This window comes from Camponotus vicinus, unplaced genomic scaffold, assembly GCF_025532165.1.
Source record: "Camponotus vicinus isolate PSW18456_S1 unplaced genomic scaffold, iyCamVici1.0 SCAF_5, whole genome shotgun sequence".
Taxonomy (NCBI): Eukaryota; Metazoa; Arthropoda; class Insecta; order Hymenoptera; family Formicidae; genus Camponotus; species Camponotus vicinus.
Genome location: NW_028141977.1, coordinates 15,624,023 through 15,639,472, shown reverse-complemented (window position 1 = coordinate 15,639,472; position 15,450 = coordinate 15,624,023). Strand labels below are relative to the sequence as shown.

The 15,450-nt window shown below is 27.4% G+C and overlaps 2 protein-coding genes across 4 annotated transcripts; one reads left to right on the top strand and one right to left on the bottom strand.

Annotated features, from left to right (window-relative positions):
• The first annotated feature begins 2,795 nt into the window (after positions 1-2,795).
• Trf2 (TATA box binding protein-related factor 2) lies at positions 2,796-9,885 on the top strand. The gene is made up of 5 exons (XM_083099693.1): positions 2,796-2,946; positions 4,558-4,846; positions 5,400-5,650; positions 5,852-5,946; positions 6,335-9,885. Exons 2-5 carry the CDS (start codon positions 4,565-4,567, stop codon positions 6,571-6,573), a joined length of 867 nt encoding a protein of 288 aa, XP_082955819.1. The 5' UTR covers positions 2,796-2,946; positions 4,558-4,564; the 3' UTR covers positions 6,574-9,885.
• A 266-nt stretch (positions 9,886-10,151) lies between these two features.
• On the bottom strand, positions 10,152-15,246 carry LOC145971728 (centromere protein I). 3 transcript variants are annotated; one of them, XR_014438953.1, is made up of 16 exons: positions 15,015-15,246; positions 14,689-14,814; positions 14,431-14,580; positions 14,153-14,241; positions 13,870-14,000; positions 13,616-13,796; positions 13,355-13,467; positions 13,107-13,261; positions 12,789-12,989; positions 12,616-12,722; positions 12,158-12,346; positions 11,944-12,068; positions 11,762-11,879; positions 11,528-11,698; positions 11,088-11,249; positions 10,152-11,002 (listed from the first exon to the last, which is right to left on the bottom strand). XR_014438953.1 is itself a non-coding variant. In XM_083099684.1 (15 exons), exons 1-15 carry the CDS (start codon positions 15,067-15,069, stop codon positions 11,163-11,165), a joined length of 1,998 nt encoding a protein of 665 aa, XP_082955810.1. In that variant the 5' UTR covers positions 15,070-15,246; the 3' UTR covers positions 10,152-11,162. The 3 variants fall into 3 exon arrangements, 2 of the variants coding, with proteins under 2 accessions (XP_082955810.1, XP_082955812.1); XM_083099684.1 differs by having other exon boundaries at positions 10,152-11,249; XM_083099686.1 differs by lacking the exon at positions 11,088-11,249.
• Positions 15,247-15,450: the final 204 nt, after the last annotated feature.

Genomic DNA, 15,450 nt, shown 5'->3' with positions numbered 1-15,450 from the left:
ATGTAGGCCTGCAGAGATATTCCATATCTTGTCCATGATCTCTTACATCGCTGTGAAAAATACTTTTTTGCGATACAACAAATAGGATATGATGTGCGCTTTCATATACATACTTATAATTCAATGCCGTAGTGTTTCATTAATCTTGTTACTAAAATATTAATTTTAGTCAAATAAATCGGAATTTTACGTCAAATAAACTTTCAATTAAAATACCTCAGGAATTAAAGCTATAATCAAAAATCTAACAGCACTTTTCTAGTACAATGTAAATGTAAGATCGATTGTGATCAGTTTGAATAAAATTGATCACTAAAAAAAATCTCATAAAGGTAAAAAAAGTACGCCAAGTATATAAAAGAATTTTTATCTTTGTGTGTGAGGTTTTTTTAGTAGTATAATTATATAAATATTACAATAATATTGAATATTTATTATTGAAAAAAAATAAACGACGTTCCATGCACAAAAAATTTGTAAGATCACATTTTTAAAAAATGTTTTACAATTTACAAGATATCTACGATAGACATGAAATTATTAGAGATCACAAATACAAAATAAAAAACAAATAACAAATAAAATAACAAAAAAAATAACAAATAAAATAACAAATAAAATCTGTCGATGTCAAATATATAATAATCGATTATATGTCATAATATGATCGAGTTAGCGTTAAATATTATGTAATCTCCTTGATCTTTAATATAGAATAGAAGTCTTTCAAAAAATGGTACAGATAAATATAGTCAGCTATCGTAAAAAATTCAATACTTTCCCGATGTAACGCGATAAGTTTTATTTGTGACTATGATACAATAAGAGTCTTATTGTGAAATGATTTGTATCCAATTCGAGTAAACAAATGCTCTGCGTTCGTTTCCTCGAAATATGTATCTTGTCAAAAAAGAAATAATCATGTTTTTTTTATTATTTGCGTTGAATCCATGAACATCTGAATAGACGTCAATGAATGACATACTGTCAATGGTTGAATCATCCATGACATATGATCGAAAATATTTCGAAACGAGAGCGATATCCGTCAAGATACATCAATTATTCAGCGGTTGAATCATATGATTAGTTTTCATTGTTAAAAATATTTTTTTCACAATTTTTATCTCGATATTAAAAAAATAATTATTTACTACAAAATTATTTTAATTTATTTATTGAGAAGTGATATTAATAAAATTATTTTACTTCTTTTATCGAAAAACAATAAAAAAGGACTTAAAGATTCCAGGTAGCAGAATGACGTGAATGACGTCATGACGTCATAGTACGTCATTAAGATGTCATTAAGATGTCTTAGACGTCATTAAGATGTCTTAGACGTCATTTAGACGTCATTTGGCTACCTGGAATCGTATGGTGATTATTAAAAATGTGCCTAGTCAACATATATACATGTCAAAAGATTGATACTATCTGAATTTAAAAAAATTTTCTTTAGAAAGAGTTTTTTGATAACATCTGCTTGTCTCTTTAGAATATGTCTAATATTTTATGCGTTAAAGCAAAGTGTATACCTATTGGACGGCAGCGTACTTTGACGATACGTTACATGTCAAATGAACATCAACTATGTAAGAGACCATGTGATAGAATCCCGCTCTATTCTGATGAATTTTTAAATGCTGTATGATATTCTGGACAGCTGTCATCGCAATAATATAGATTTCTATTTTGCAAGTGCGAAACATAATATTTGTCAAATCTGATACCTTCACTTGCGTTGCTCTCTCATTACATGGTTATCGCGAGGTCACGTGATTATGCGCAGAGTGAGGGAATCAACGAAAAAATGTGGAGTGCGCGATATTTTCATTCTGCGCATGCGCCAGATGGAGTTGGCATCCCGACAATTCAAATATTTATACACAAGTTCGACAAGTTTTCTACTATATATACTATCTGATATGTTGCAACATATGATATGGACAGGGAAATCGCGAACACTTTTCTCTTCAATGAATTTCAATGTATAATAATAAACGATATAAACTGCATTCATGATTGCCATTCATTGAGCTTTATAACATAACGAGCAGTGAGCTTACAAAAGTGAATATGAGAATGATATAATTTGTAGAAAAGGATACATACATGTTGAATAGAGCGCTATCCTTGTCAAGGATTCTCTGATTGGTCGTATTATCAAAAACATTTATTTCATACGTACTTTACGAATTGAAAGAAAAATAAACAATTTACAATCATTTCCAATTTCATGAGAAAATTTAGGTGTAATTTAAAAAGAAACAGAGCCAACTCCTTCCTTCAAAAATTTTCATTTTATTTTTTAGTTTTATTATTATTATTGTATATTTTTTTTAATTTTAATGCATAAAAATTTATTATATATTTATTTATTTTAATTTATAAAAATCTAAGTAAATATCAGGGCCACTCTATTATATAAGCTCTGCAACTATAAAACTTCACTTCTGTTATTTGTAAATCATTATTCAACGAAAAATTTATCGGACACGCCGATTGGTCGATCGGCTAGAGAATTTCTAAAGTTCTACCGTTGAAGAAAATTAAAGAGAAAAATATCCTGGAGGAATTCAAATAACTCATCAACGCGGCTGACGAACTGTTTCATCGCGGGGATGCACGAATGAGCTTCGCGCGACGAGCTTGTCAAGCGCGCCGATTGGCTGTCGCCAGAAATTTCTTCTCGAGGGCAGCCAATGAGACATCTATATCCGATAGTTCCATACAGGATAGTGCGTTTGGTCATCTACGTCGCGAGCGATTCCACGGTCGTCGAGTCGCTCGCTCGGTTTGTCAGTAGTTGCCAGTCTAGCGAATATGGCTGAGAACAATGGCAATGATTGTTGAGGTAGCTTTGCGTTCTGCTGCTGTGTCAACTTGTCAACAGAGACGGTATCTCTGATCCGGGACGAGTCGCGCGCGACCGCTTGGCGTAGCGTAAGTAACCACCCCTAAATGCCACCCCTCGAAAATACGAAATCGACAAAACGTGATACACATCTACCCCCTCGTCTCTCGTAGAACATTCTCGGGAGTGCACGTTCTCGTTCCTCCCCAGCATCACTGTCAATATTCGCGCTGCCTTTGAAAACGCGTCGCCGACTGATCGTCGACGAGGTTACATCGCGTCCTCGGCAGGACGCTTAAAAATCGCGCCCCTTCGCGAGTAGTCACCCCCCACGTGCGGATGCAACCGAGCGTCCGTCCAGTGTCTCTCGGTCCTTCTCCCGACGATCATCCCTCGTCTCTCGTAAGGGTCGTCGAATGTTTCAGTCACCCTTAATCCTCTTTCACGACCGTTGATTCGAAGGACACTGGAATCACGCGCGATAATTTCGCTGGTTCGCGACGATCATCCTCGCATCATCCTATTCCGTATTCGAGCCTCGATGTACTTGAGGCGTCGTGAGCGGATGTTGCACGCTTATCTTGCTCTGCGATTGAAATCGGATTCTAATTTGTAATCGGCGTTACGTTTTTTTACGAGCACGAATCGTAGTTTGACGTGAATCAGATCGTTATCAGATCGTCATTAGCTATATCGTTAACGATTGTCGTACCTCCTCTTTTGTGATCATTATAAGCAATCGACCCACGTGCGTATACATCACGTTCTAGTTCTCAGCCCTTTATTTTTTAGTCCCTAATTTTTTTAGAGAATTATTGCTACTTTTACTTTCGCACTTTTTGCAAAATAGAAATCTATATATTGCGACGATAAAAAATTTAAAAATTATTAAATGTAATTGAATAGAAATTGTGTCTTTTGTGTGAGATTATTTGTATAGAGGGCTTAACTTTAAAACTGGTAAGACTGATTCTTATTTAAATTTACGAAGACATTTTTATGGCAAAATATTGAATTTCACGAGATGAAAAACAGTTTATGCGTGAATGAAGTTTTAGAGATATAAATTTGCTTTATTATTTTTTCAATTTTTACACATCAAGTAGATGAGCTTGACTCAAGAATGTCTTAATAAAGTGATGGAAAATTTCAAATTTATACTAAATATTTTTACAAATTTATACTAAATATTTTAATATATTTTTACTAAATTACTTATACTTAAGACTAAAAGATTTTTACTTAAAGTTTAAAATTGCAAAATTGCGAGATACAAAATAATCTTTTATTGAGATTTTTTAAAGAATATTTTTGACATTTAATATCAATTGTAAATTAATGCATTATTTTCCATATTTATATAGGATATAAGATGATATTAATTATATCACATTAGTTACATTTTATATTGTTATTTATTTTTAGCTTAAAATTGTATAGATTATTGTAATAAAAAGATACTTTTTTTCTCAAATATTATTCAATTTAATTAATATTTTGCATAGCAAATGCTTTATTCTCTCTTGGATTATCAAAGTTTGTCCGTGTACTAATAATATATAAATATTTATAACTGATAATTGTAATGTACCGCATACAATTGTATACATAGTATCTCAAATATCAAGTTTGATAAAACTTAAATAGATGTAATAATATAAAGTCTACATTTTAAAGATTGATTTCATTGTATATTGCAGGTATATTATGGCAACTGCTATTCAAGAAAATGGCATGAAACCATTAACTAATAAATCATTGAATCATGTAGAGGATGTTAATAATTTGGACAATGCGGAGGAAAAGGACAATAGATTGTTTGATGGGCAACTTCAACCATATATGGATCATGCCGAAGTTCATGAAGAACCTCCTGAGCTCGATATCGTTATTAATAATGTAGTTTGTAGTTTTAGTGTAAGGTGTCATCTAAATTTGCGAGAAATAGCACTCAATGGATCCAATGTTGAATACAGACGAGAAAATGGGGTATGTTATGTGTATATATCTTCTCAATAAAATAGCTATTAATTATGTCTCATAATATTACAAATTAATATCTTGCAATTTTAAAACTGAAAAAACATTTTTTTAAATAAAATTTATAGAGTTTTGAATGGAATAATATTACAAAGTAATTTATATTTCTTGAAACATTAGAATGAAACATTATAAATTTTGAATAATTAAAAAATAAATATTTTATATTTATATTTATTCTGTTGGTTCTCTCTTTAAATACAATAATTTAAAATTTGTTTATTTGTGGAATATGATTAAAGAATTCATAAATTTATTTTAGAGTTTATTTTAAGTTTATTTTAAAATTGCTGTGATACTTTAAATCTTTTAATAATTATGCACATCATATTTCTTAAGCTGATTGTGTATATTTATTCTTTCCATATACCTTTCAGTACTCTCTTTTTTGTTATTTTTTTCTATTTATAGATATAATAATATCTATAGATATAATGCATTGAGAAAACAGAGGTTGTATTTAAAAATATGTACATGTATTTTTTGTATGTGATATTTTCAGATGATAACAATGAAATTAAGGAGACCATATACCACTGCATCTATCTGGTCATCTGGCAAAGTAACTTGCACTGGAGCAACCAGTGAGATACAAGCGAAAATTGCAGCGCGTAGGTTCGCTCGTTCTCTTCAAAAGCTTGGATTCAAAGTAAGATTTAATAACTATAGGGTGGTGAACGTACTAGGTACTTGTAGTATGCCATTTGCAATCAAGATAACATTATTTTCGGTGCATCACAAAGAAAATGCAGAGTAAGTATACAAAAGTATGATTAACTAATAATTATATTATGATTATAAGAGAAAATTATCTTGTTTAAAAAAATTATTAAATTTACTAATTAACGCGCGTTTAACTTATTATCACTGTATTAATGTTAATAATTCTATATACAAATTTGTGAAATGTATATAATGATTGTAAATGTATAAATATTTTTACACGCTATACAGTTACGAGCCGGAATTACATCCTGGTGTTACATATAAGTTAAAAGAACTAAAAGCCACTCTGAAGATATTTTCTACAGGAAGTGTTACTGTGACAGGTCTGTAATTAGAAATATTTCATTTGTTTTATAGAGAAAAACACATTATGATTTTTGATATCCCATTTGCTAGTTTGCATTTTATTACAATTTAAAATGATATTAGAAATGTAGAGTAAGTTATACAAAATTTTTGTTGCACTATTAATGTCAAAATTAATATTTCTGTGTTTAATTTCTAATGTGCACGAGAATAGATTAAAAGCTTTAATTAAATTAAAAGAAACATAGCGTTGAATATAAAAAGCTAAGCACATTTTATTTATACACATCTAAATCGTGGATAAACAAAATACATTTAAACATTAATTGATTTGAGTGATATATTCATGCAATTAATAAAATCAAACCTACTATGTATCTAATGATCATATATTATGTATTGCAGCACCTAATGTTGCTGCAGTTCAAGCGGCAATTGAACATATTTATCCACTAGTCTATGAATTTCGTAAGGAGCGATCACCAGAAGATGAACTTGCGTTAACAACGAAAAAACGCAAGTTAGCTTCGAATAAAAAAAAATTGGACGAGTTCCTAGAAGACGAACCGGATTTTTCGTACGAAAGTATGATCTCCGATGCGGAAGACGCGCTCGACGAAGATAGTGACGGAAGTTGGGACTGATCTGTTTTATTTTATCACCGTACTGTTAACTGTTATCTATATCGTTCTTTTGATAATAAATGCATATACTGCTCTATGTACAAAAGTGTTATTGCTAAAAGTGAAGTGAAGCATAAATTCGTTTTTATAGTGCAAGAACTGCAAGTGTGTAAGTGTCAGGGACAAAATAGATATGCATATATATATACTTGTGTGTACAGATATACAAAAGAACGTAATTATCAAGTACACATCAAACTGATCATTATCCTAAAGACGATGCCCTGAATATTTACTTTTGTTAGCAATATAAAGTTATAAATACAGATATAAATATATACGTAATACATATATAGGGTATTACACAAATGTAAATATAAATATGTATTTATATTTGTATTTGTATACTTGTATAAGTCATATATAAAGATGTATCTTCAACATCTATATATGTAGAGATATATCTAGAAAACAATTTTAATTATAAAATTGATTAAATTTTTGGAGTTTATTTATATCATTAGACAAAACTTGTATTATGCTTCTTTGGACAAATGTGATTGGTACAGGTTTTAAGAAAAAAAAGTACATATATATACATATATGAATTTATATATGTCTATGTATGTATGTATGAACTGTGACCTGTACATATTCGTGTTTTCATTTTATTATTTTTCATGTATAATTATAACTAGTTTTGCTTAATTAATACATTGTGCCAAAGATAGATATTCAAAATTTAAAACAAATGATTAAGATAAAATGATTAGGATAAAATCTATACAGTTGACAACTTTATCCGTTGTAAATGATTAATCTTAGTGCTTGTAATCAAATACGTATCCATTCTTACTTTCATGATCCGCATACTTTTTATAGAATGTATTCTATTGATCAAAAAGTCATTTTACTTTATGTCATGATTCAAATAGTACAATCTACTCCATGAAATATTGTACATGCGTAGAAAATACATTATTTCCTGGTTATAATATCGATTTTTACCAAAGAATTGTAAAAGATCATGAATTGTTTTTCGAGCGAGTAAATGCCGAAAACTAAAATAGCCAACTTCATAAAATATCGCTCTATCTCGCTCATTTTTTCATTCCTGTTTCGCATTCGTGTAGACTAGCCATTTAAATTTATGGGACAGTTTCTGGAAAATAAACAAGTTTGCGTTCCGATTTTGAAACAGCGATCTTAAAACCGGGAAATACTAATATAATTCTGTGCTATTAACAGCTCGTTTTCGCTCAAATTCTGTTATTCAAGAGAAGCTTGTATATTCTATAGTTTATTCTATATATATAATATTCCTACATTTATATAATACTTATTAATATGTTTTAAGTATACATAGATATTTTTTATGTTTATATTCGCAAAATTTTTAGGTAGAGATTGGTAGAGACCACATCTATATGATATATATATTTATATATACACATATATATATGTATGTAAGTATATATAGATGTTGGTATTATATAGATGATGAAAAAGTTATTTATCACATGATAAGCATTACATCATGCAATGTAAATACACATCGTCCACATTTATTAAAATACTTTATAAATTATATTAAACCTCCCCTTTTCCTTATACAAAATTATATTAATAGTGTAAGAGTATGGTGACAAAAAAGTTAAATCTTAATAAATATGCATCCATTTTTTTAGATAATTGAGAAGAAATATTTTGTACAAGTACGAATTAAATATTTCTGTTTCAATATATTTGTTATATGTATTATAATAAATTTTCATGTATTTTTGTATTTTTAGAATATATATCATTATAAACAGTATCAATACGTTTTATACGAAATAGGCAAGAAAATATCAATGTATATTTTGGGCGAATACGGGCTGTATTTTGTGGGTGTAAATGATGTTAAATTTTGTTTTAAAAATCTATTATGTAAAAAATATCGAGAGAAAAACCGAGTCTCTTTCTGGCTTGCAGTATTCATAAATTCAAATGCATGTTTTACAATGTTTATTTTACTTACATAAACTTAATTCTAAGGAAATGAAGCTAAAGTCGTAACATTAACTTAGAATTGTATAAGAGAAACAAGCCTTTGTAGAAATTATGCAGAAGTTTGTCAGTGCTATAAGATATATATGTATATATACACATACATACATACACACACACACACACATATATATATATATATATATATATATATCTTCTTTTAAAACTGTGAGTTTTAAATGTATGAAATACAAATATATTGTGTTCAATGCGAGAATTTATTTTCGATTTATACAGACTGGAATTTCATATTCTAGAATCTACAAAACAAAGATATTATAATGCAATAGAATATATTAGAATCTTAGTTACTGTTCTTTTTTTATATTATTCATTTACATACGCATTGACATTTTGTAAGTATTTATTTATCATTTGTAATATCCTTATGTGTGACAAAATAAGTGCATTTGAATCACATGTCATTTTTATAATCATAAATTTTCTGCAAACCTGAAATATCTATTATATAACAAAGTGTTTAATTTTGTTAATTTATAAAAATATTTAAAACATGAAAAGAAATATTTTTACACATAACTTTGCAAACCCGATATATATTGTATTTCTAGAATTCAGTTTTTTTATAAATATGTATATTGAATACATTGTGCATTAAATATTATAAATATTATACAAATTGAGGGTATAGTATAAAGTGTATTATCTTTCTCATATATACTTGCAATATTATACATACATATACATACTTGTACAAAATTTAATCTTATTAATGTGCAAGTAGCTGAAGAAAAGCAATATACTAATTCATAAAAATATATAGAAAAAAATTATCAAAGATTTATTAATAATGTGAAAAGTTTAATACAATTATCATATAAGTATATCCTTATCACATATTAAGTACAATAGAATATGGTATGGCCGATATTTTGCAAACTTATTAGAGCTTGATTAATCTGTTCGTGCCATAATATTTATACATTCATTAAAATTAGTTAAAGCAGATTTTTATCATAGTCTTCGTAATGTATATATTATTTTTACATTGAACAAATTTTTTACGATTTAAGCTAAAGTCACTGCCCATAGTGTAGTCATCTGAAAATGTAAAGCTTGATCCACTAATGAGTATGTGACACAAATTAGCACTTTTTGTTTATATTATTGAACATAAAGTAATTGGCGTCGCGACGCAACCGCGTCGCTTGATATTTTTTGCGTTATTAATCATAGGAATTAAAGCTTAAGCGAATAAAAACGTTGAACAATAAAACGTATTATCGAAGTGTAATGGCAAAATAAATTTTATCATATATTTAATTTCCGAGATCATATGATAGAAATGTGTTTTCTTTTGCTACATTTAACTTTTATTAATATCTAATAAAATATAACATATCGGCATATATGCGTATGATTTTATCAACATCAATTATCAATTTAAAAAAATGAGAAATATCTTAAATCTAATTATTTTAAAAAATATTTTACAAAAGTTATATCACGAGTAAAAACTCTGTGATATCTATAAAAAACAATTATATTTTAAACATTATTTTTTAAATATTTATAATAATACACACATACACATACATACATATATTTATTTCGTATGATTTAACACGATACAATTGATATACTTTTATTCAGTTATTCGAGCCCTCTCATTTCCTTTATAATTTTTTTGAACCATTTTATAATATTATTTTCTTATACATGCTATAATTAGAGTTCAGAATATATTGTAATTTGTGCTAAATAAAAGATAATGATAGAGAATAAGATTTGCTCTATATAATTATCAATTGCTATTAATAATTGTAAATAATATAATCCTTTAGTCTCTCATAATATCATATATTGAAAATAAAAACAATTATAATAAAATTATCATAAATGATAAAGAGCATACTTGCCTTATTATATGTGAAAAATATCTGCATAATTATACAGATTAAAAATACTATATCTATATATATAGAATTTAAACCAAGAAATTAAGATTAAATCTTTTTTTTTCAAAATTTTTAGTAAATAGTTTTTTAACTGTATTATTACGAATATTAAAATAAAGTCATATTTATTAAAGATCTTAATATCCCCCTTTTATTTGGATTATTTGCCATAAATCGAATTTTTTAATTATATATAATTAAAACTTGAATAAAAAATAATACATAATATGATCTCTCTTTTACATAGGATATATATAATTGATAATTATATTATTATAGAAAGCAAAACATTTGCAATATGCCAACAATTTGATAATAGATTTAATCAATACATTGCAGCAAGTTGACATCTTTTTATAAATTTTTATTACAGCAAGAAATTTAGTTGTGCCTTATCATAATAATGTCTTCTTTTTTGTTGTTTGGAAGTGGATGCAGTCGTCTTCTTGTTAAAAACCATCATCGATTGATGATTCGATCTTCTTTATATCATTAAAATATTTTAGATCAGATTATCTCAATAATATGTACTCTTTAATCATCTTATATCTTTATACATTTGCTTACTTTCCAATAGTTAATTTACTCTAATAAAATCTTATGTGCATGTACAAATTATAAAGAATATGATGTATTTTTCCTTTAATTACGAATTAATTTATCGCTTGTGAATGCAGCAAGAAATTCATTTACTGCAGGATAATAATATAAAGCCATAGTTCTGGCATCCTAGAAAAAAAATAAACAAAATAGTTATCCAGAACAAGTATATGCATGAGAAAAATATTTTACCAAAAAATTTGTTGTAAAAATTAATATTTAATAAATAATAGATTATTGTTAAATTATGGATAGTACAGATATAACGATATGCAATTGTCGTTTCTTGTCGAATGTATCGAAAATATAGAGTTTTAAATTTTTATTGTATTTTATATTTATATTTTATAATTTATGATAAATGCACACGCGAATTAAAATTTAATAACTAAATATTTGAAACATACCTCTTTTGTACTTATATTTAAGCCTGTTTTACTCATTGTATATCTGTAGGGTAATACAGCGTAATGGTTAACTATATTCAGTAAGATATCTAAATCACAATCTCCTAAATCTTTAATCACTTTGTTTGAGAGATTCCTTAGAAGGATACCATTTTTTCGATCACTAAAAGGCTGTTAAAAAAATGTCATTTATTTATATCTATCTAGATACACATTTAGCACTTTTATACATACCTCGTTATACCATAACGCTCTATGAATATCATTTGCATAAGTGCATATAATGCGAATCCTTTCCTCATATATGTCTGATGGCATGATTTGATATGAACGCGTTCTCATCTGGCGATACCTGTAATATAATTCAAATATCTAATAAAAAATACAATTAATTTGAAAATAAAAGAAATTATTACCTTAATAGTAATTTACAAACTCTTGACAAGAGAGCGCAACTTTTTGAAATAAATGCTCCATATATAACTGCTCGTGGTGGCAATGTCCATGTTTCTACATGACTATGGCTTTCCAATGTACAAATCTTTGAAGAAATAAAAGAAATAGACATACCGATAAAACATTAATCAATTAAATATTAGAATTAAATTACTTATAGTTTAAATTTTGTACCTCTTCATAAAATGTCAAAGCTTCTGATAAAAACATAACATTAAAATTGTGTATATTTAATCCATAAACAATAAGATTTTCCGATACTGTTGTAAGTACGGATACAATTTCTGCTAAATCTTCCAGTGGACCTTGTCGTAAAAAGTATGATGCATTCTGATATTGTTCTTCAAGTCCTTGTTTAACAAACTGTAATAAATCATTGTCTCATTGATATTAAGATTATTTATTTAAGTACCTAAAATTATTAATCCAAATTTTTGTTTTATAAAGTCTTGTTTTCTATTATATATCTTTGAAAATTACAATCTTTATTTTTGTACATTGTAATTCTTATGTACTTGTATCCTAATATTGTGTATGTGAAAAAGATAAAATGGAAATGTTACACACCACACACACACACACACACACAGACACACACACACAAAAATTGCAGAGATGTTATAAATCCTTACCAAGTTTGTAATTAGTTTTCGCAAGCTTTTAATTATTTCACATTTCATAGATAAACTTGATTCATAAAATATATTATGTATATGTATCAAAATGTTTTCCCGTAAATCTAAAATTAATAAAACTGCAATATTTCCAGCAAACCAATATTTAGATGGATTAATTTTATAGTTACCAGTCACTGATATAGAAGTCATCCATTGCAACAAATTAAGTAATTGTGGCAGATGCTCTCCTGTATTATAATATAAATATTCATCAAAGAATAGTTTAACTACAAGTATCTCTTGCTGCATATATCGAGAAAATTCAATTGTCATTGAAAGAAATTTATCCATTTCTTCCTTGGAAAATTTCCCATTTTCCAATATAAATGCTAAAATATTAACATAGCAACTTTATAAAATATATTTTATGATTAATATATGTTTTATGTAACAGTAAAATAATTAGAATTATTTTTACAATTAAAGAAAATTTAAAATTCACATGCCTCTTATGAGTGTATTATACAAATTGTACGAAAATCTACTTTGATACTGAAAATCTGCGTATGTAAGAAGATGATAACCAGCCATATTTGCTAATAGTGATACAGCATTACAGGGCAATTCAACATTTTGATGATATTTTCCCAATTCATCTATGCTAAAATATATATATAATATATATCATATTTATATATGCATTAATATTTATTAACATGAATAACTAATGTTATTTCAGATGTATTGTGCTCACCTGCCTATATCAAAAATAGATTTTGCCTCCTTATCTTTAAAAATACTTGAACCAATGTGAAAATAACCAACAGAGGGTAACAGCGGCTTTTTCTTTTTTTGAACTTTCACATTCTATGTGTACAATAATTTTTAATTATATAATTTATTTATATTTATAGTATATATATATATATATATATATATATATATAATTCAAAGATATATACTATTATATATCTCTGATTTATATCATAAATAATATATATATAATTTTCTATACCTGCATCACATTCCAATTAAAATAAGTTTGTGTGTTTTGGCGAGATTGCTGGATCTCCATTCGATCTCTAGCATCTTCTAATGCTAATCGTATAAATTCAGGTATAGGTTTCCACACACTTTCTATATTCACTGATTGTATCTTTTCAGGCACTAATTCTGGCTTATATGATTTAAATAAGCTAAGAATGTTTTAAAAAACATCACATTATTTTCTATTATATTAAGAGCAGAAACTCTGTCAATTATACTTACGAAAGTAATGCAATAATATGTTTTGGAGGCTTAGAATATTTTTTTTGAAGGACTAATAGTCTTAAAACATCTCTGCGAGTAACATCCTCTGGTCTTGTTAACACATAAATGAGACGTGCTATATGACGTTCCTAAAATTTATATTTATATTAGTTACAAAATAAGTTTATGCTAATAACACAACAATAAAGACATTGAATCACATTTTAACATCGCGACTTTTATCCTTCAAAATTTATTAGATATAAAATATATAATATATGTAAGAAAAAGCATATATTACCAATTTTTCCTTTTGCAACATCGTGTAAAAGAAGACATCGTAATATATATTAATTATTTTTCTATCTACTAATTCATATTCCCATAAACCTAAAAAACCACCAATATTTTTTAAATAAAATATACTCATATGCAAAACTACACATAAATATAGTTAGAATAATAAATAGTACACGGAATAAAACATTTTCATAATATAGTTTTAGAATAAGAATTAAATCCTTTTCAATTTTTTTTTTGTAACAATTGTACTATTATATATAATTGTATCATATGTACCTAAGACCCATTGTATAACAATGGTACAGACAGTGACTGGTATCTCATCCAACGATGATAAACACCAAGTGATAATAGACTTTGCTATTTCCTCAGGCAATTTATATCTTGGAATTAAACATCTTATTAATGATATCCATTTAACTGCACCTAAGTCAAAGTTTAACATTTATTTTATATATATAAAATGCCTGATTAAATCAAGCATATTTATAAAATATACTATAATGCTAATATATATACATATTATATACTAACGTAAATCTGTATGTATAATAACATTTGTAAGTTTACTGAGAACATCATCATCCAGTCCTCTTGTGATAGCTTCTTCTTGTAAAATGTTAAGAAACGTATTAAATTCTGGGAATGCTGTACCTTTCACTGAAAAAGAGAAATTTAAAAAAATTTAAAAAAATTTATAAATTATATAAATCATACAAATGTCTAAAACAACTTTTAAAATTCAGAAACAAATCTATTCAACGAAGTTATTCCAAATATTCGAAGTTAAGTGATCAAAATACATCTAAATGAGAAAAATGAGAAAAACATATATAAATAAATTTATTGTCAATGCTTACATTTGAGGCCTTTTATAAATTTTAAACATGCCTCTCTCGACTCACTTTCCACCATCCTGACAAATTTGAAAATAAAACTCCGCAAATTTATTTTTTGAAAGATGCTTTGAACTTTACATAATGAGAAGAATATAGAACGCGATAAAGCTTGTCATGACCAAGCATGGTTAAGAAGTAACGCGGTAGCCAAGCAACATTTCAAAATTGATAAGTTTCTGCATCCTGTTTGCATGAAGCATGATTTTTTTTGTACATAACACAGGTACACATACGTTATGCAAGTTTGGATCGAGTCTCGCGTCATCAATTGGCCAATTCAAAATAGAACTCTCCGATTGGTTAATCGTTACTGATTCCCCTAGGCATCGATGTGAGTGGCACAGTGGTATCCGATTGATCATGTCGCCATTGGCCAATTCAAAATAGAACTTTCTGA